The sequence below is a fragment of the Varanus komodoensis genome, unplaced genomic scaffold (genome assembly GCF_004798865.1).
Source record: "Varanus komodoensis strain SLA01 unplaced genomic scaffold, ASM479886v1 scaffold6_4, whole genome shotgun sequence".
Classification (NCBI taxonomy): Eukaryota; Metazoa; Chordata; class Lepidosauria; order Squamata; family Varanidae; genus Varanus; species Varanus komodoensis.
In genome coordinates, this window is record NW_025336347.1 from 5805846 (window position 1) to 5825605 (window position 19760).

The 19760-nt window shown below is 41.1% G+C and overlaps 1 protein-coding gene across 2 annotated transcripts in view; it reads right to left on the reverse strand.

Moving 5' to 3' along the window:
• The window catches only part of CHL1 (cell adhesion molecule L1 like), a 246242-nt gene that overhangs the window by 90476 nt on the left and 136006 nt on the right, over positions 1-19760 (reverse strand). For both annotated transcript variants that reach the window (XM_044451911.1, XM_044451910.1), the window contains exon 3: positions 8329-8506. In XM_044451911.1, the coding sequence (XP_044307846.1) occupies positions 8329-8419 (91 nt within the window). In that variant the 5' untranslated portion in view covers positions 8420-8506. The remainder of the gene's footprint in view (positions 1-8328; positions 8507-19760) is intronic.

Consider the following 19760-nt stretch of genomic DNA (forward strand, 5'->3'; position numbering starts at 1 on the left):
AGGAAGAGAAGAGGGTGTGAACTTTACATGTGTTGAAACTTGCATAAATGTCTGGGTAGGGTTCTTATGTGGTTGGCTGCTCTGCTTTTTGTGATATCCATTCAGAAGAGTAAGAAAAAGATCTCAAAAGTTCCTTCTTTCCTGAATATAAAAACTTCAAATTTTGGTAAATTATTTTTGGAAATGAATGGAAACAACATTTTCACCCAAATCCAACAGCAAAATTCATTCAGTCTAGCAATTCATAGCACATGTTGCAACAGCCTACCATGCAGCTCCTACAGATGAGAAAAAAAAAACCAGTGGCAATCCTAGTTTGCTGTTATAAACATGGTGGAAAACACAGGGCTTCACAGCTGTTAAGAGCCAAGCCCTAAACTTCCTGGGACTCCACCAATAAATCTGTCAGTCGCCGTGTTCCACACATTCAATTAAAAAAGAAGCACAAAAATGCATTTTAGTCCAAATAAGGAATATTTTTCACATTTATATTCTGCCTTGTTTCCACCTGCAAGGAACCTAAGGCAGTGTCTGTGATCTGCTGCTCCCCCAATTTAGCATCACAACAGCCCTGTGAGGTAGGGCCAGGCAGAATCACTCACTGCCTGGCCCTAACTGGGGACCAGAACTTGGATATCCTGAATCTTGGTCCATCACTTGAAACACTGCACCAAACTGTACTTACTTTAAACCAAGTGGTGGTGGGTGTGCTCACTGGCTGAATACCAATACTATCTTGGGTTTCCTGACCCTGCTTGGGGATACTTTGCCTTCCTCCACCTACAGTACCCAATAAGCTTAGGTGTGTTTTCCATCACTATTTCAAGGGGGAAAAGCTGATGCTCAAGAACAATGCAGTAGAGGGAAAGATACACAAATGATAACTGAAAGGTTATAAAGTGAGTTAGATCACTTGAAAAAACAATCTGAAGCCAGTGGTATAACTTGCATTACTTTCTACAGGAAAAGGTACATAAGCCAGTGTGGTGTAGTAGTTAAGAGCATGGAACTGGGACTCTAGTCCCAGCCCAGCCATGGGGCCAATTGGGTGACTTTGCGCCAGTCACAGATTCTCAGCCCAACCTACCTCCCAGGGTTGTTGTTGTGGGGATAAGATGGAGGAGGAGAAAGATGTAAGCTGCCTTGAGCCCTTTGTAGGAAAAAGGCAGGATATAAATCCATAAATAAATAAATGGAACAACAAAACATGGAGGGCGCAACAGTGTCATCAGACACTTGTGGAAGTAACCAAGGGAAGCCTTGGAAGAATCATTGGAGCAATCAAAGTTCCAAGGCACTTCCTGTCCAGACTTTACAGAAATCAAATCTCTACCCATCTGGGTCTGGCCGCTTCAAGGGCAAGTTCAGCCCGCTACAATGCAATAGTCCAGCAGTAAGTAACTAAACTGCTATAGCTCCTAAAGTGCAATGAAACAGAAAGAAGGGCAATGATCCAACTATAGCAAAGCTTCTGCAGACTGTATAGGTTAAGAACTCTGCATTGTCTTCTCCACTCTATATCCAATTCAGAGTTAAGGACTGCCTTATCTTGCCTCTTCTTATAGAATCATAGGAGTTGGAATGGACCAGATGACGACCAGGTCCAACCTCTTGCTAGTGCAGAACTCCAAGGTAAACTATCTCTCTCAAATGCCTCCAGTTGCGTCTTGAAGTGTGAAACCCACAACCTCCACAGGTAATATGTTCCATTGTTGTACTGCTCTGACAGTGAGGAAATTCTTCCTGGTGTCTAATCTAAATCTGGTGCCTTTTATCTTAAGCCTGTTATTCCATGCCCTGCACTCTGCAATGGGGGAGAACTTATCCTTCCTCTTTGTGACAGCCTTTCAGGTACTTGTAGAACACTGTCATATCTCCCCTTCAGTCTTCACACTTTCAGTGTTTGTTGTTAATTTCATTTCCATACTTCCCTACAGCTGAAGCTCTCTGGGCAGTTTACACAATCCCTAAAAATGGATAAAATTATAAAAATGATAAACAATACAATAAATATTAGAAAAATCAGAAAAAAACATTAAAAGTTAAAAATAGCTAAAACAAAATACTAAAATGATACAAAGAATGGCAAGAGTGACTCTGCAAATATTCTGAGTTTGGTGGGAAGACAAACCTGGCAGGGAACAAGTAGTGGAAATACTCTGCTTCCAAAGGGAACCCTAAAGTGGTGCTCTTGCGCAATGCCCATTCATTTCAGTTTGGTTTGATTGGACAACTTCTGATTAGTGCCTTTTAAAAGGAGCATTCCTTGGAAAGAAGGAAAACACAAGTGCACTACTCTTAACCTGGCAGAGAGGTATTTTTATCCCTTCATAAAAATACAAATTACTCAATAAAGCACTGCTATGTTAGCAGCATTTTCACATTAAATGTGTTTTAAAGAAATGTAGCCAATGTTTTCAGCCACGGAAGCTAATCAGCGCCTGTCTCCCACTGCAGTTCTCCATGCAGCTTGAGCATTGCTAAGGTAATTCACTGTTTTTAAATGAAATTCTCCCTCACCTGTTACCAATGGTAATGGGAACAGTCTCTTTTTAGTTCTCTCTCTCATATATATATATATATATATTTCAACACAGCTTCCAGACATGCACAAGCATTTTGTTTTCTCTTTCTTAAAACACCTTATTACCCATTGCCCAATTTGCTTTTGGCATCACAAAATGGAACCATACACAAGGAAGAACTGAACTGCTGTTTCCCAGACTATTTTTGTCCAGTTCCGATTTGAAGAAAGAACACTATTCTAGCAGGCATTTAAATCTTCCATTCTCTTCTCATGGCAGTTAACATTCACAAAGCTAGGTGGGCATGAGAGCCACAAGGCCCAGCTGAGAGCTGGAAAACAGGCGGACGGAGAAGCTTCCCAATTATAACAGCCCTGTGAGAATCTCTGAATGAGGCCGTTTGGAGTGGAGTGGAGCACACTGCTCCACTCCACTCTTGTGCTCCACTATTTGGAGTGGAGCACAAGGGAGGCAGAGGGAGTGTCTGCTTACATTCGCTGAGAAGAAGCATAAGGCTGGCAAGAGGGGCCAAGGATCAGAGAGGCCCCTCTTCTTAGACTGAATGCTGAGCAAACTGATGGGGGACTTTGACTTCCCTGGTGAGGAAAAATGAGGAGTAGTGGGTGGGGGTGTCTCACTGCAGCACGTGTTCAGAAATGTCCAGAGGACTGCACTTCATGGACACTCCTTATATCCTACTCAGTTGTCATGAAAATAGGACATGGCCTCTTGGATTTGCATTCATTTATTTATTGTGTTTACAATATTTTCCAGCTGCCTTTTAGAACAGGCAACCTCCCAAGGTGGTTTACAATAATAAAATCCCATGTAATAAAAATTGCTATGGTAAGAAAAGAGCACAAATTCATACAGACAGCAAACACCAAGAACAAACAACTAGACCAGTCAGTACCAAGAGTACTAAAAACCTATGATGCAGTTGCAGCTACAAAACAGAACAATCCACTTATCTGTATCCACACAGAAATCACAGGTTTATTACATTTTGGAAACTGGGTGGAAAAAGAATTGCATTGTGCGTATGCATGTTCATGAACATCTGTACCAACACTGTTTCGGAACACTCCATTGTTCTACTGTAACAAAACTATTAACATATTGATTGGAAGGGAGGAATGATGTAAGGATATGTTGACCTGGAGTAAGGAATAAAACATATCAGTGGTTCAGTTCCATTCTTGAAGTGATATTCATCAAAGTCTAAGCCTGAGCACAATCTGGTGAGGAATTTTTCATGGGTGAATCAGTCTGTTTGTTCATATAGGTTCAGCCACTTCATTCTGCTTTTTCATTACCATATATTATTTCAAGAAACCCAGTCAGCAATTTGCATTTAAATAATATTTAATCAAATGCAAATTGTGTGTTTTAGAACACATTTTATTCCGAAATAAACAATTCTGAACTTATTTCCTATCCAAAAATATTTTTAGACATATCTTGGTATTTTTTCAAATCAAAAACTTCACTAGTACATACTGGAAATTTCAATATTTATAGCTAAGATTTATGTATCTATACTTCATTTTATTTAAATAAAATAGGATCCAATGTTTGCATTAGGTAGGGAAATGTACATCAGATCAGTTCATCTTGGAACTATTCAAGTATCTCAATGAGAACTACAAGATCATTTTCCTTGGGCTTATTCATTTTTTTCATTTTATTTCTATACTGAGCAATAGCTGAAGCTCTGAGTGGTTTGCAACTTCTTGAAGTACAATAAAAATATGGGTTCGCTACATAACTTAGAAGCCAGTATAAAACAGTCTGAAACAAAATAGAGTTAAACGGTCAGAAGCTACTACAACTTGCTACATCTACATTGGCCTCTAAACTTATAGTTAAAAAAGAGATGTTGTGCCCTGACCAAAGTCTTCCATCGCTTGGGATGCCAACATATTTTTCTCATTAGGAAGTAGCAGCATCTTCACTCAAATCATGCATTCTCCATGGTAGACCCCAGTGCTATGCAAATCATCTATTTCATGGATTTACATTTTTTTTATTATCCTGAAGAAATTAAAGTGTTGTGAATCTTCACATAACCAAACTATAAAAATGGAAATTGCGCCCTGAAGAGTAATTGACCATAATAGAATTACCACTTCGTTATAAATTAAAGGGATGGATATTAGGGTACTGGCTAGAAACGCTTTAAGCCCAGTGAACCAGAAAACTCAGTGCTCCTACAGAACGTGGTATCTTGCTGCTCCATATGGCATCTCATCTTCAGCATCTCCAATGGCACCAGTCTTTGCCCGGCCTGTTTATAGCCAAATATAATTCATGTTTATTAAAACCATAAAAAAGCTTCATTAACAAAAATTAAGAATCAAATGGAAATGTGGGGTCAAAGAAAGGTCAAAGAATCTGGGAACATGGTTGAATGTAAAGAGCAGATCAATGAGAATCTATTTCTGGGGTTTATTGGAGAGTTCACATATGACTCTGCAAAAGGAATATACTCCCCTTTCCCCCTGGAGGTTAAGCATTTAGATTCTAGATCTTGCCATTTAGACTTGTCTGTTGTCTGCTGAAATATGTGTTCCTACATGTTTCATGCATTTTTTGTTTTATTTTTCCTGTGCTGATTATTGTGTTTTTGTTTTTTTTTGTGGGGGGGGGGTGGAAGAGCAGGTGGGAAATGTCATTTAGGAGACTAATCCAAATTAGAGTATGACAGGCATTGAATCAGAGTTAGTCTGTGGCATGAGAGGAGGAAGGCCCAGTGATTAGCATGTAGCCTCAGAGAAAGCTGAGGAGCAAGGGAATAGCTTTCTGTGGGATAGCCCTATTTGGCTGGTGAAGATCAGAAGATGGCTGCGTTCTGCCAGATGCTACCTTGGCATCCGTCTAGAGGAAGGTTGTGCAAGCACTGAGGCTCTGATAAACCATTCAAGCAACCAGTGATATAACAGGGGGCACACTTGGTGCCAGAGGAAGACTGGAGCTGGAATACGGAGCTCGTTGTAAGGGCATTGCCTGGGCCGAACATTTAGCCTGAAGTAAAAAATGGACTTAGAGGCTTGTAACAGCAAGAAACAATGAGGGTGAGGGTGAGGGTATTTTTCCCTTGGTTGAGACTGTTCCATGTAAAAGAGGGTTACACATCCCTATACTCAGTGATGCTACGTTCAGAAGCTGTGCACTGTGTCTTCTTATCCAAATCAGACAGAAGAGCATTCCCAATGCCTTGCCTCCAAGCCGTCGCTGGAATGGCACATTGGCTAATAGAAGGCACTATTTATTTATTTATTTATTTTTATTTATTAAAACATTTTTATGCCGCCCCATTCGCCGAAGCCTCGGGGCGGCTTACAACAATGATACCACTAGGCAGCAGGTATCTTATCCTTGCAAAGGGACATGCAAGTGTTGACTGATGCCTTGCATTCCTCTGCGTAGTAAAAGAAGGCAATAGGAATCTGAGGAGGCAGTGCACTGCCCTCTACCCGAGATGCAGCAATGCAAGGTCTAACTGGAAATGAAAGCGCAAGAGGAATGTTTCAATGCCACTCCATGCATTTAGATGCCCTCTCTCTATTCCTAGTCTTCATGGCTTGTTGTTCAGGTTGTAAGCACCTGCTTGGGTTAATTTAGACAAATATATATGTAACCACAGAGATGCAGAATGGTGCAGCAAAAATAAAATAAAATAAAATAAAATAAAATAAAATAAAAAAAGGTGAACTGTGGAAGGAGGATTTAGTTTCCATTTTACCTTCCATTTTTCTCCATTTATTTATAAAATTTGTATGCCGTTCAATCACTTACGTCTCTGGATGGCTTACAGCTTTCAACGGCTTATGGCTTTCAACTTCTCTGCCAAGAAAAGACTTCAGACAAGACTACATGATGATTCATAGCATGTTTTGTAACATCTGCTGCACAAGTACCTATGGCCAGAATGGAAAATTGCTCGTAGAAAAGGAGGAAAGGCGATTTAGCTGGTAGTGGATGGAACTGGACATCCTTGAAGAGCTCAGATCCATAGTTTGTAGGTCTACCAGGAACCACTGGCGACTGTGCAGAAAGAGGTACCCAGCAGTGCCTCTTCCCAGATTTGGTTGGAAATCGGTTGTGGGCTTGTATCAGGCATTTGTTTCAATTTGTTTTTTCTTAGCAGTTACCCATTTTACACCAAACTGAACAAGGACTTGAATACAATCTATGATGAAAGTCTGCACATTGCCAGGTTTGCAGTGTCTTCCGCAGACTAAAAATGTGTTTGACTGCCTGTATACATTTGAAAAATGTGCATGAAAATGAATACTTTTCAATATGTATTTCATTTAAACAAACAAGCTTTAATTAATGGGAGAGGAATGTGCACATTTCAAAAATATTCACAATCGATGTGCACACTGTAAAAAATACTCATGAAACATGCACGATCTTCATTAAAAACCAAAAAAAGGAAGATAGCAATCTGATGGAGACATGAGTAAGAAGCTTTGATGTAAAACTTAGGCATCATTGGTGGATTCCAGTCATGCTTCTATGTGACATTTCCTAGTCATATGCAACCCTGTCTGGAGATAGCAGACCTGTCCTCAGTTGCGTGTGCTCCAGTTGCAGACTGCCGTATGTGCTGTATGTGAGGCTACTTCTGAAGAAGTCTCCTTCTGCACCAGTGCTGCTTCAGCTATGCTTTCCAGAGCATTTCTGGTCCAATCTACAGGCTGGTTTTGACCTCCATACGTAGTTTGAAACACTCCTGGTCTATATTATTTAAATGGGCATATATACCTGCTATGCTTTAAGAGATCTTAATCCAAAGTGGTCTTTGGACGTTTTATGCCAGCCCACCCAGATAGTTTGGACTACAACTGCCATCACTGCTGACCACCGACCAAGCTGCCCAGGGCAGATGGGAACTGTAGTCCAAAACTTCCAGATGGCACCAGGTTGGGGCGGACTGCATGGACTTATTGGCCCACATTTAAGATGAGCCAAGTTGACACATACCAGAGGAGTGTTGCTGGTAGCGGTCCTTCCCTTCAGAACTCCCTGCCAAGTGGTTAAATCCATCTAAATCCGTGGTGTCCTGCAGGGGGTTGGACTCAATGGCCTTCATGGCCCCTTCCAACTCTACTATTCTATGATTCTACGATCTGTAGGGGGATTCTTTTAGGGGGATTTTGTTCTCCCTGGATTTTACATAAAAGATACTAGCACTGATGAGATTTGAAATTTATTTGAACAGGGTTAAAGTACTTTGATACTGATACTGTTATACTGAATTGCATTTGTATAAGTCCCCTTCAGAATACTACTATCTTGAAAGCCAATGAAAAAATACAATAAAGTAAAATATCATTGCATAACAGTATCCTCAAACTAGCAATAATATTTGTAAATTCATTTATTGGATGGAATATTTGAAGAAATACTGTATTATAAAAATGATTATAAAAACTTTATTGTTATTATAATCTCTATAGGTTTCTGCATTATATTGGAATACTGAACCAATTTTCACCAGACTCCTGCTCTACACTTGGAAATCAGAACACAAAGACTCACCACAAGTTTTGGTGGAATGAGAGCCATTTGAATGCTAAGCCGGGCTAAGCATATAACTATGACATGCTGTTCATGCAAGTTTACTGTTCTCCCTGGACCAGTCCAGAGAGGAAAGCAAACTTACATTTCTATCACATATGAATTCCCAAAAGGCCATGCAAGAGCATAATAAAGCTCAAAATAGAAACAACACATTGGCAAGATTTAATCTGTTCTCCAGTATGAGAACATTCAGTAAATAGCTACAACTTACCAGAAAGCGGTATTTCAATGGCTGCTGCCAAACTTAATACAAAGAGAAGCAGGCACAGTGTGATCCCTTTTGTGCTTAATGGTTTCTCCATTCCTCGTCTGTAAACAGCAAGTCCAAACAGATTGAAAGGTGGCTTGAAATTCTCCTTCAGTTTAAAAACAGTCCTCAAGAGCAGAGCCTAGAAGCAGAAAAGAGAGAGTGATGTAAATAAATGCAAGGCATCAGCTCAGCTCTAATTATGTTAGGAAAATGAAGAAATAGTCAAGATACATAAGCCGGAGCATAAATCATAGTAACATATACATTGTAATTTATTCTTTTTTCCCCCTTCTGATCCCACACTCAGAAAGGGGAGAAGAAACAAAATCAATTACTCCACAGAAATCTAATTACTTTTTTGCCTGCATACAAGAGAAAATGTTACTAAAAAATGGCCACATTTGTAATGGTGTACATTCATTTTTAAAAGGAAAGCAGTTTGGGGAGCGATTACAAGGGATCTAAAGAAAAATAGTAGCACAATGTATATCTTTCTTTGGAACTCACCTTCCCATCATCTTTCATTTTTGCTGTTAAAATGGAAAAGTTTGCCCCATTTGGTTCTTTAACAAAGGCTAGAACCATGCAATTAAAGTTTTCCCTCAACACAGACTCCCCCTGACTCGCACACAATTTCAGCTGGATCTAAGGTTGATGTGCTCCTTATACAAATAAATGTGAAAGTCCAAATGTTAGCCATCACACAAATCTTAGAAATCCAATAAGCATGTGGCAGTTCTTGATTTCAAAAGTTTCCAATCAAAATGCAGTTGACACAGACTAAATAGCTTGCTATTAGTATCTGAATTATTCAGTAATGTACAGTGCAATGCTATACACGTCTACGCAGTACTGAGTCCCATGGATTTCAGTAGCACTTATTCCAGGTAGGTGAATAACAGATTTCAACATGAAGACAGTAGTCTGCCTGACAGCGGTTTTTATTGGATGTTGATTTGCTCTGGTCAAAACAAAGCTCACTCAGCCCTCTTGATCCAGCCACTATTACATTAACCAACTTTACAGGATTGTCGAAAGGATAAAATAGGAGCTGAGGGTGAGGAAGAAGCCTATAATAACCAGAGTTTTTAGAAGAAGGACAGCACAAAATATAATAAAGAACTGAGTCAATACCAGCATTTTATAGCCAACAGTAATGCCAGGATTTTTTAAAAATCAAAGTAGAAATTGATGGCGAGGCAACCAGCTGCCACACTGATGGGAGGTCAGGTGACCATCTCTTCCAGAATATCTTTTCTGGATTCCAATTTGCTGCAGAGAAGCAGACTTACCTTTAGTGCTTATTCTGCCCAGGAAGAAGGCAGCCAGCCAGAAAGTGACACTTATAAAACCCCAGAGAGACAGCGAGAAACAGCTGGCTGACCAGCAATTATTGGGAGGGTGTTACAGGCCATTGGTTTATAACTGGGTAGAAATTATGGAGATCTCAGCAGTTTTTGACTCGGAGCCAGAATTAAATGAGAGAGGCTTTGATGGAATTTCATATTAAGGAGTCACTCTCTCCCTCTCCCAGCTGCATTCTGTGGTAACGATCAAAGCTGAAAGTGAGCTGAAACAATCTGAACCAGAGTGCATTTAAATTGCATTTGTGGTATAAGCACATGTTCGGCATGTAACGCCTGGACCACGAGGGCCTGAATGTACGCCGTTATTGAGCCATGATGGCTATTTGCTGGATGAGGTTAAGTCACTGCAGACTTGTGGCCAGCTAGGATAACCTAGCAGTAGAGGGACCAGCTGTGGCTCCCAGGCAAGGAGAGGCTGCCACCTACCTAGGCCAGGGAACTGCAGGCCTATCTATTGCTTCTACCACCATCACTCAGCCTCAGCATCCAGTGCAGGTGTAACTAGTTCTGCCGCTTTTAAATCACCACACTGCCCTTCCTCTCCCCTGAACTTCTGTCTGCACATTCAGTTGCTTCCATTACAGTGCCTTCCAGAGGCATTCGCCCCATTTTGACTTTTCACCTTTTTTGTATTAGAACCTGCACCTGAATAGATTTAAGTGGCATTGCTGTTACTTGAGGCATACAAGATATACAACACTTGCGAAGGCGACACAAAAGTCAAGTAAACACAACTGAACTTGTTGGCTGGGTGAGTATTCAGCCCCACTGTTGTGACATGCCTCTGGTGCAAGCCACTGCCTCCAAGTAGTTGAATGGAGTCCACTGGCATGCAATTTCAGGGCTGTGTGATGTCAGATTAAAGGCTGCAGAGTTTTCTGGGCAGCATGTCTGAACAAAACATAATGAAGACCAAGGACCTATCAAAACAACCAATCAGTATAGTTGTGTATAAGAACCAATATGGGTTGGGTTATAAGAAAATATCCCAAACTGTGAACATCTCCTGGAGCACCACTAACTCCATTATTACAAATTGCAACCATGCTTAGAGAAGAATGTCCATCAAAACCAATTGATCAGAGAGGAGGACGCTGGTCAGAGAAGCAATTGGAATGCCGGTGCAAACTCTGAAGGATTTGGAGAGGTCCTCACCTGAGATGAGAGAGACTGTCCATGGGACAACTATCACTCAGATACTTCACAAACTGGACTTTGTGGAAGAGTGGAGAGAAGAAAGCCTTTGCTGAAATAATCCCACATCAGAACTTATTTGGATTTGCCAAAGGGCATGTGAGAGGGACAGCGAAACATGTGGGAAAATGTTCTCTCGTGTAATGAACTCCAAAATGAACTTTCTGATCTTGCTGGAACATGCTGCATGTGGCACAAAGCCAACAGTGCTCATTCCCCTAGGAACACTGATGACACCCAGCTCTACCTGTCATTTACATCTACTCCAGGTGAGGCGGTGGCTGTGCTTAACCAGTGCCTGGCCGAGATAATGGGCTGGATGAGGGCCAATAAACTGAGGCTCAGTCCAGACAAGACGGAGGTCCAGTTGGTGGGTGGTTTGGGCTTCGGGATGGGGGACTTGGGCCTTGTCCTGAATGGGGTTGCACTCCCTCTGAGGGACAGGGTTTGCAGCTTGGGAGGGCTCCTCGACCCTGAGCTGTCACTAGAAGCTCAGGTGATGGCGGATCAGGTGATCCATCAGCTGCGTCCCTTCCTGGAGAACGACTGCCTGGCAACAGTGACACACGCGTTGGTAACTTCCCCAATAGACTTCTGTAATGTGCTCTATGTGGGGCTACCCTTGAAGACGGTCTGGATACTTCAATTGGTGCAGAACAGAGCTGCCAGGTTGCTGACGGGGACTGGGCATTGTTCTCATATAACCCCAGTTCTCCGTCAGCTTCACTGGCTCCCGATTGAAGTCCGGACCCAATTCAAGGTTTTGGTTATGACCTATAAAGCCCTCAACGGCTTGGGACCTGGTTATCTAAAGGAACGCTTGCGTCCATATATGCCCTCCAGCCCCTTGAGATCGGCAACAGATGCCCTTCTCCGGGAACCCTCCGTGAAAGAAACTAGGAGGGTAGGTACTCGGAGGAGGGCTTTCTCTGCGTTGGCGCCCCACCTATGGAATGCGCTCCCCAGAGAGGTCCGCCTGGCACCATTGCTATTTGTTTTTCGGCACTTATTTTAATTGTTAACTTATTGTGGTATTTATAGGATTTAAAATTTTTAAGCCGAGATGCAACCGGGCTTTTTAATCTCTGACTATTAATATTTATTTATATGTTTTAATTATGCTGTGAGCCGCCCCGAGGCTTTGTTGTGATGGGGGCAGCATAGAAATTTTTTAAATAAATAAATAAAAATAAACACCAACCCAGCAGCAGCATGTTGTGTGGATGTTTTACTTCATCAGCCATTGGGGAACTGGTCAGGATCAAGCACAGAGTGGATGGAGTCAAATACAATGCAAAGGACTTAGGTTCACGTCCTAAGCACACACCCAAAGCATTCCTGGAATGGTTTAGAAACAAGAACCTGAATGTCTTAGAAAGGCCCAGTCAAAGCCCAGACCTCGATTTGATTAAGACTCTGTGGCAAGACTTGAATGACCCCCATTCAGTTTGAAGGAGCTGGAGCAGTTTTGCCAGGAAGAACAGGCAGACACTGCAGGATGCAGATGCACAAATTGTATCCGTTAAGACCCACAACAGTTACTGTTGCCAAAAAAAGCTTCAACCAAATATTGACTTGGGGTGAAAATTTTTGCAACTGGCAAGTGTCTGTCTGTCTGTATGTTTTTCTTACCTTCTGCATCACAATTTAAAAAACACACCTTCATGATGCTGTGTATCTTGTATACATAAAGTGGTAACAACTCCAATTAAATCCATTTCGATTCCATGTTGAAGCACAACACATAGTGAAAAAGCTGAAGTGGGGCTGAATCTCTTGGAAGGTACTGTGGTGTTATTGCCACCTTGCTGCCTTGTGAGATGCAGCTGCACATCTGGTGCTTTTTACAACCAGATGTGAAGAACTTGTGTGCATGCTCACATTCTTCACCTTCTCATTCCTTTAGCATAATCACAGTGGACCATATTAAGCCTTCCTGAAAGTATGAGAGGTTGGCATCGGCCTGACCTTTGCTACCAGCCCTGTCTATATTAACCCATGCATTGGGCTAATCTGTGCAGGGAAAAGACAAGATGATATTGTGATGAATAAATTCCCCCATGTTGATATACAACCATAACTAAGAGACTGCTCTTACATTTAGCAATGCAGGACGCTTTTATCTCCAAATATTCCCTTTTCTTTTCCCCAAATGGACTCATTTTTCGGTATAAAAAGACCTTAATCACTGATCGAGATTATGTTTGACTTACAAGCTTTTGAACACTTTTGAACAGTTCCCATCACTTAACCCAACCTGCTATAAACCCATTTCTTTTTCAAAGGCTTTATGCCAAATTATATCCAAACAGCAGAAAATGTAGGAGTGCTTTAGGAACATGTGTCAACTGTGATTATTTTAGTGTTTAGTGTAGCTCAAAATGGCAGAATTATATCAAATAACATGCAACTATCTGTTCCCATACATGAGAGAGAAATGGTGATGTTGTGACATTTTTCAGCAATTCTGGAGACATTTGAAACTTGCCGTTCTTTTGAGAGTATTTACTTCAATCAAGTGTTATTTTGATCTTCAGCAAGTTACTCACAGTTTTAGTGCTACGCAAGATAAAAGGAAAGTTTAGTCCGCCAGTGGTTTTCCTCTGACAAGGACATGCTCCTGTTCTTGCCACTAATCTGGATGGGAAGAGAACTACCTGATTATAACAGCACATGGGGCTGGTATCAAGGTCTCCGTCAAGGGTATCAGTAGGAGCTTATACCAAGCACAGGATTCTCAGGCTAATTTGAGAGCCCCATGGTTACTACTCTTCTTTGCTGTTGCACACTCTTTGTGAGCAATGGAAGAGCAAGAACAAGTACCATTCTCTACCTACCTTCCCATGGATTGCTGGTGCAGTGGGCTCAGAGCCAATAGAGTTCTTGCAGTGACAAGTGGCCAAATTGAACCTGCAGAGGGCAGTTTGGCTTGCCAAGGACCACCTAAAATGCCGCCCACATGTGCTGGGATTATGTCAGGCCTGTGGGATTGCTTACATCAGCTCTGTGCAAGATGCCATCGTAATAACAGATTAAATTCACATTTCTAAGAAGTCATTCTAAATATTACCATGGAAGTCTGATCTTCTTACAAAAGTATCTAGAGAGTCTTTTGTGAACATTTTCCCAAGGATATTTATTTAAGTGGTGGTCCTGAGATGCTAAGGTCACAGCAGAAGGTCTCTAAATACAATAGAAGTATCTCCTTTCCTAATAAAAGATTTTTATGCAATACATCATTCCTTCTTCTCTGTGTCTTTCCATTTTATCAGTGAAAGGTTTTTTCTTTAAGTAGATAATTTGAATCTACAGTGGATAATTACCCAGAACTCCGTACCTACATTGCATTATTTACTGTACCCTTCCACTAATAATAAATACTGATTGCTTTGAGGACAGCTCATTTGTTTGTTTAATGATATGCCCTTTACTTTCAGCCTGCCATTTTTGCAAAATGTACCAGTTTATTAAGGAACCATGTCATTTTTGATTCCTCTGTTGTGCATTACCTTTTCCTCGAGCATATACTAAAAATATTAGACAGCTAAATAGTACATAAAGTATTAAAATTCCATTAATCTCTTAAAGCTCCTGAGCAATTTCCACTATATATAAATGCAGTATTAAAATATCTTATAAATTCTAACAGCATGACAAGCAAAACCTCAAATTACAGCTCTGATGCTAGAAAACTAAATTATATATACCATTAAATATAGCCACCATCTAAACTATTTTCTTCTCTGCTAATCCCCACACCTATAAACAAAAACACTCAAAGGTGGATCTTATAAGCTGTTAAACAATATTGAAATAATTGGATTTCCCTAAGTTTCACTATAGTTAATACTAAAGATGACCTTTTCCTTAGCTAAATTCAGATGTAATTTACCAGCAGTTTATATGTTAAAAAGCTATTACATAAAAGTCATTGGCAATTATAAATTAGAGCTGCAGGGCTACCCTAAGTGATGAAATGGCAAGATAAACCTCAAGAATGATTTCTGGTTTCAGGAATTAAACATGCTGATTATTTAATTAGAAGAGCCATAGCTTTGAGAAGAAGAGTTAGAGTGCAATAGTAAAGACCATGATTTGCATCCAAATGGTTCCCGGTTCTGTCCCATGTGGCATCTCCAGGTAGGGCTAGGAAGATTTCTACCTGATACCCAAGAGAACCACTGCCAGTCCAAGGCAATGATACTGAAGAGACCAATAGCCCAGCTCAGTACAGGGTTACTTCTTCTGTCATTCTCACACCTTGTACAGTCCCACTGCAATCAGTGAGACTTTACTTAGTTGTGATACGTGACTGCTGTTCTATATGGGCATTTGTAACTATACTGTATAAATATCTTAGTGGATATATTAACATAATATGCTTCACTAAGATCATATCTATGTCACTATTATTTATTTTATTGCTATACCATCCCACAGCCAAAGCATCCTAGGTGGTTTACAACGATCCATAAAAACAGACAATAAAACATCACAAAATAAGGGGTGGGGGGAGAAGTTTAAAACAGCTAAAAGCAGACAATCACAAAGAATGACTGAAAAATACCTGGAAGGATGATCGCCCTCAAGCCTAGGTGGCAAGTCAGTCTTTGAGGCCTCAGAGAAGACGGCTGTCCTAACTTGGTGCTGAAAAGATGACAAATTTGGCACCAAGGAGCTGCAGTGCAGAGGTTGTTCCATGGGGGGGGGGGCACAGAGTTGGGACTTGGAGGAAGGCCCTGTAGGATGACCAGCGAGTCCAGGTAGATCGTGGCTGGGAGAATCACTCTGACAGGTATCGCGGTCCTAAGCCACATATGGCTTTATAGGTCAAAACCAGTTTCTTGAATTGGGACTGGAAACATACTACATGTATTATTAAGAAATATATTCCTGTACTGTGTGGATACTGCACTTGAATGAAGCATTGTTCTGGTGTCTCTGTCTTCAGCCCAGAAGCAGATCGCCTGCACTGCATGTTATGATCGGCAGCATGAACGCGAACTAGGATTACCAGTGGCATCATCCCTAACCACCCTATGCAAACCAAATCTCTGTGTTATGCTACTTCATGTACATGGAATGCATATTGGTATAGAATTCATTTATTTAGACTGAAAAAGATTTCAGCACTGTTGCTTTGTTCTAATTGACTGAATGCTAATTAATTTACAGATAGGTTTCCTTCATACATTGGTTGTGATCTATGCTGTCTAGATTTAATAAGTCTGAAAATGGCAGTTTACTGAGTTCATACATTTATAGACTATTCTTATATCTTTTCTCATTTCCTGGAGGAGCTTGGCTTCCTTTGGAGGAGAAAGCACTGTAGGGCTTTGTCATGTTTTGTTTATCTACAATATACATATGGAGCTGAAGCTGAAGCAAATAGCATATCTGTTATTTGCCACACATCAAAGAAAAGTGTCCTACATCCAAAGGTAGCTTTCACCTTCAGGGAAATTTCTGCCTCTATTTCTCTTCTTTGCATCCCTTGAAAACAAGTCTCATGCATATGGACTATACATAAGCTGCAGTGGTGGTGTCCTCTTCTAGGTTTTGGTGGCTATCACTGACTGGGAGACTTAGCTGGTATCCAAGACAGGCATATCTGCATACTGACCAAGAGCACATGTCCTGGCAGGAGGACCTTGGAGTTGCATCCTCCCATCTTTACTGACCTGCTTGTTCACTAGGCTTTTGTTCCCAATTGTGATGGTGAGAAGCAGGTACAGTAGATGCTACTGCCTGTGCGATGGTTTTCTCACAGACATTTTGCCTGGCAATCTAGAAAGTGGTAGCAGTGATGAGTGGATGAGAAGTAACAGCATTTGGTGAGGAGAAAATGGTGACAGAGCCAATTAAGAGTCTTTTGCCCAAGGCTCTCTGAACCTTGGATCCACCATTGACAATCACAAACTCCCCGTGAGGAAACACCAACCACCTACCCTAGGCCATATTTCCATAAACCGTATAACAACAGGAATGGCTGCTGGCCATTTAGTAGGTAACAAACAGGCATTATGCAGTCTTGTCCCTTAGAAAAGACACCTCACGCAATACGTCAGTTCACAAGTAATGAGAAGGCACCATGGATTACTGTTACTTTGGGACTTCTCGCTGGGGTTGTGGCCACCATTTTGAATATTTAGAGTGTATCATAGCTTCTGATTCTGTGTAACCCAAACAAGGGTTCATTGTTGGGTTTGCAGACAAGCCAATACAACCCTAAACAGCCTACGGGTTGTGAGATGCCTATCCGCTTGCTCAACAAAATCATTTTTACCAGGTGTGCACATATTCACAAACTACTGCATTCCACCATACTAACACTCAAATATTCAAAATGGCAGCCTCTGCCACAACAAGAAGCTTATGGGAAAATTGACCCATATTAATTTCTCATTATATGCGAACTAGGTCAATATAACACTGGTATTATAGATTTTGTTTCCTGGTACAAATTTTAGTTATTATCAAGGAACCAATTATGAGTGACATTGAAAAATAATTACCAGTTGCATACATTTATATAGCAACAGAAATAGGAACTTGCAGATCAAGATAAGCTAAAAAGCGTTATGTTATCTTAGACAACAGGAAGAAAAAAGAGAATTGTGATATGGTCAAACCTCAGTTCATGGATGGCAAATGGGCCCAGTAAAAGAGATCATACCGTTTGAACCAGAATAAATGAAGCTGCGGTATTCAGGGTCTGAATTTCACAGCAGTTGTACAGGCTTTAATGCTTTCCCTGAAGTAACTTGTTCATCCTTCATTCACATGCCCTTCCTTATTTCTCCTGTTAAATGTCTAAAACAATCACCTTATCTTCCTCATCTATTAAAAGTGAGTGAGGCATTGCACTGCCACTTGTCTTGCTACCAGTGCTAGCCCAAACCGCTGTGTCCCAGACTCCCAGCAGCCTCCAGCTAGTCTCTCAGGCTAAATGCCTATTTGTTGTGACTTCTGTTCATTTCTGCCTCAGGTCTTTGCTAATGTCCCTCTTCCCTTTCCAACAGATCAAGAGGAAACAGGAGCACAGCAGGAGTCCAAAATGGTGGACAGTGCAGGTTCCCTGCAGTAATGACATAGTTTGCTTATATAGAATGAATGGGGAAAGACACTTATGCTTTAAGGGAAGGTCTGAACAATTCCCATCCATCAAAGCATTTATTTCCATAATTTGGTATGATCTCCTTCACTCATTAATAAACCACTCTAGAAATAGGAACATGGCACACATATTCAGGCCGGCGGGACACCATGGCTCAGCAAATGGATTATCTGAGTCTCTATAATGTGCAGGAAACCCTTTTATTTTTATGTTTATGTAATTGCATGAAGAAAGCTGTTCAGTCTGCATAGGAAGCCACTGCAGGAGCCCTTGCTGGACAGGGTCAGCCACCACGGGGAGGAACTTAAGAAGTCCTCAGCTCAACATGGTGGCTGTGGCGTGTGCACTTGTTTCAAGTCTCTAAATAATCCTGATATTTAAGCCATCCATTGGTCCGAGTGCCAATCCTACTGAGAAGCCAGATGCCCTATCAAAGAATAAATCATCCTAGTTGCACCTTCTGGTTGAGACCAGGTGGCTAAACTAGATTAGATTAATATGATGAGTAGTTTTGCATCTAAATAAAATAATTAAAATCTACACATCATGGACCTGTGATACGATTTATTTGCCTACTACATGTCACCCATGGCAAAAGAAAAATGGCACAAACTGTCTTTAGCAGTGTTAAGGACATAGGTATAGTACTCTACTAAAATTTGTACAAATTGACATGCTTAATCAATACTTTATTGCCTGTTTCTTGGTCAATGCTATCTGGCCTTGGTGACTCAGTTCTCCCTAATATCACAACCTTGCTGAATATGAACTTATCTACATAATTGCACACTTGGAAACTACTATTTCATAGATATGAGACGTCCCATCATACCACACAGAAGTGGCATTTGGCCTCCTTTCATACTAATCAATCATGCTCTTTAATGGACCACAAACGTTCTTCTTTTCTAGCAACAGGCAGAGGATATGGAAATGTAGGTGGCCTTTTCCCCCTTATTTCCACCCACCTACGCAAAGATGAATGTATGCCTATTTTCCTATTCTCAGCATCCTGAAAGGCCAATTGTAAGAACTGTTTTGTCAGTAAAATACAATTAATTAGTATGGGGCATCAAAGCTGGTTGCCCAACAGGGCTTTATAGTCGGCATTGGGAGGTTTTTATGCCACAGTAATGTCTACAATGGAGTGTCAAATGAATTAACCAAGCTAGCATAGCTTGTCATTTCATAAAACAGTGGCCTTTGAGACCGTGATGGCATCATTGTTATTTCTGCCAACTGAACTTTAGCAAGGATGGCTACATACCAAAATCTTTCTAAGGCCAAGAGCCATTAGGCATACGAGTTTACCTCTCATACCTACTGTTATTTAACTTATTCTCATTCCTAAGCTCAACATCGCTTCCCTGCTGCCACCACTTCCAGCTGTCTTTTTGGAAAGGTCCCAGCTTTGCTCCATTGATCACATTGCTGCCTTGATACTGTGAACTCCCTCAATCCGTTACTATGACAAAGCGAGGAAGAAACAAGAGCTCACACATTTTGGCTTGACTTGCTATCCATACCTTCCTTTGCATATGAGAATCAGCAGCACACACCAGAAATCTTCAGCCTCAACAGTTCTTCATTATAACTGACCGTAGGGGTTGGCAGCATGGGGCCCATAGGTATTAATGCATCCCTACCTTGGACACCTAACTTGGCACACCCCAAGGTCCCCAAGCATTCCCACCTTTGCCTTGTATTTACAATGC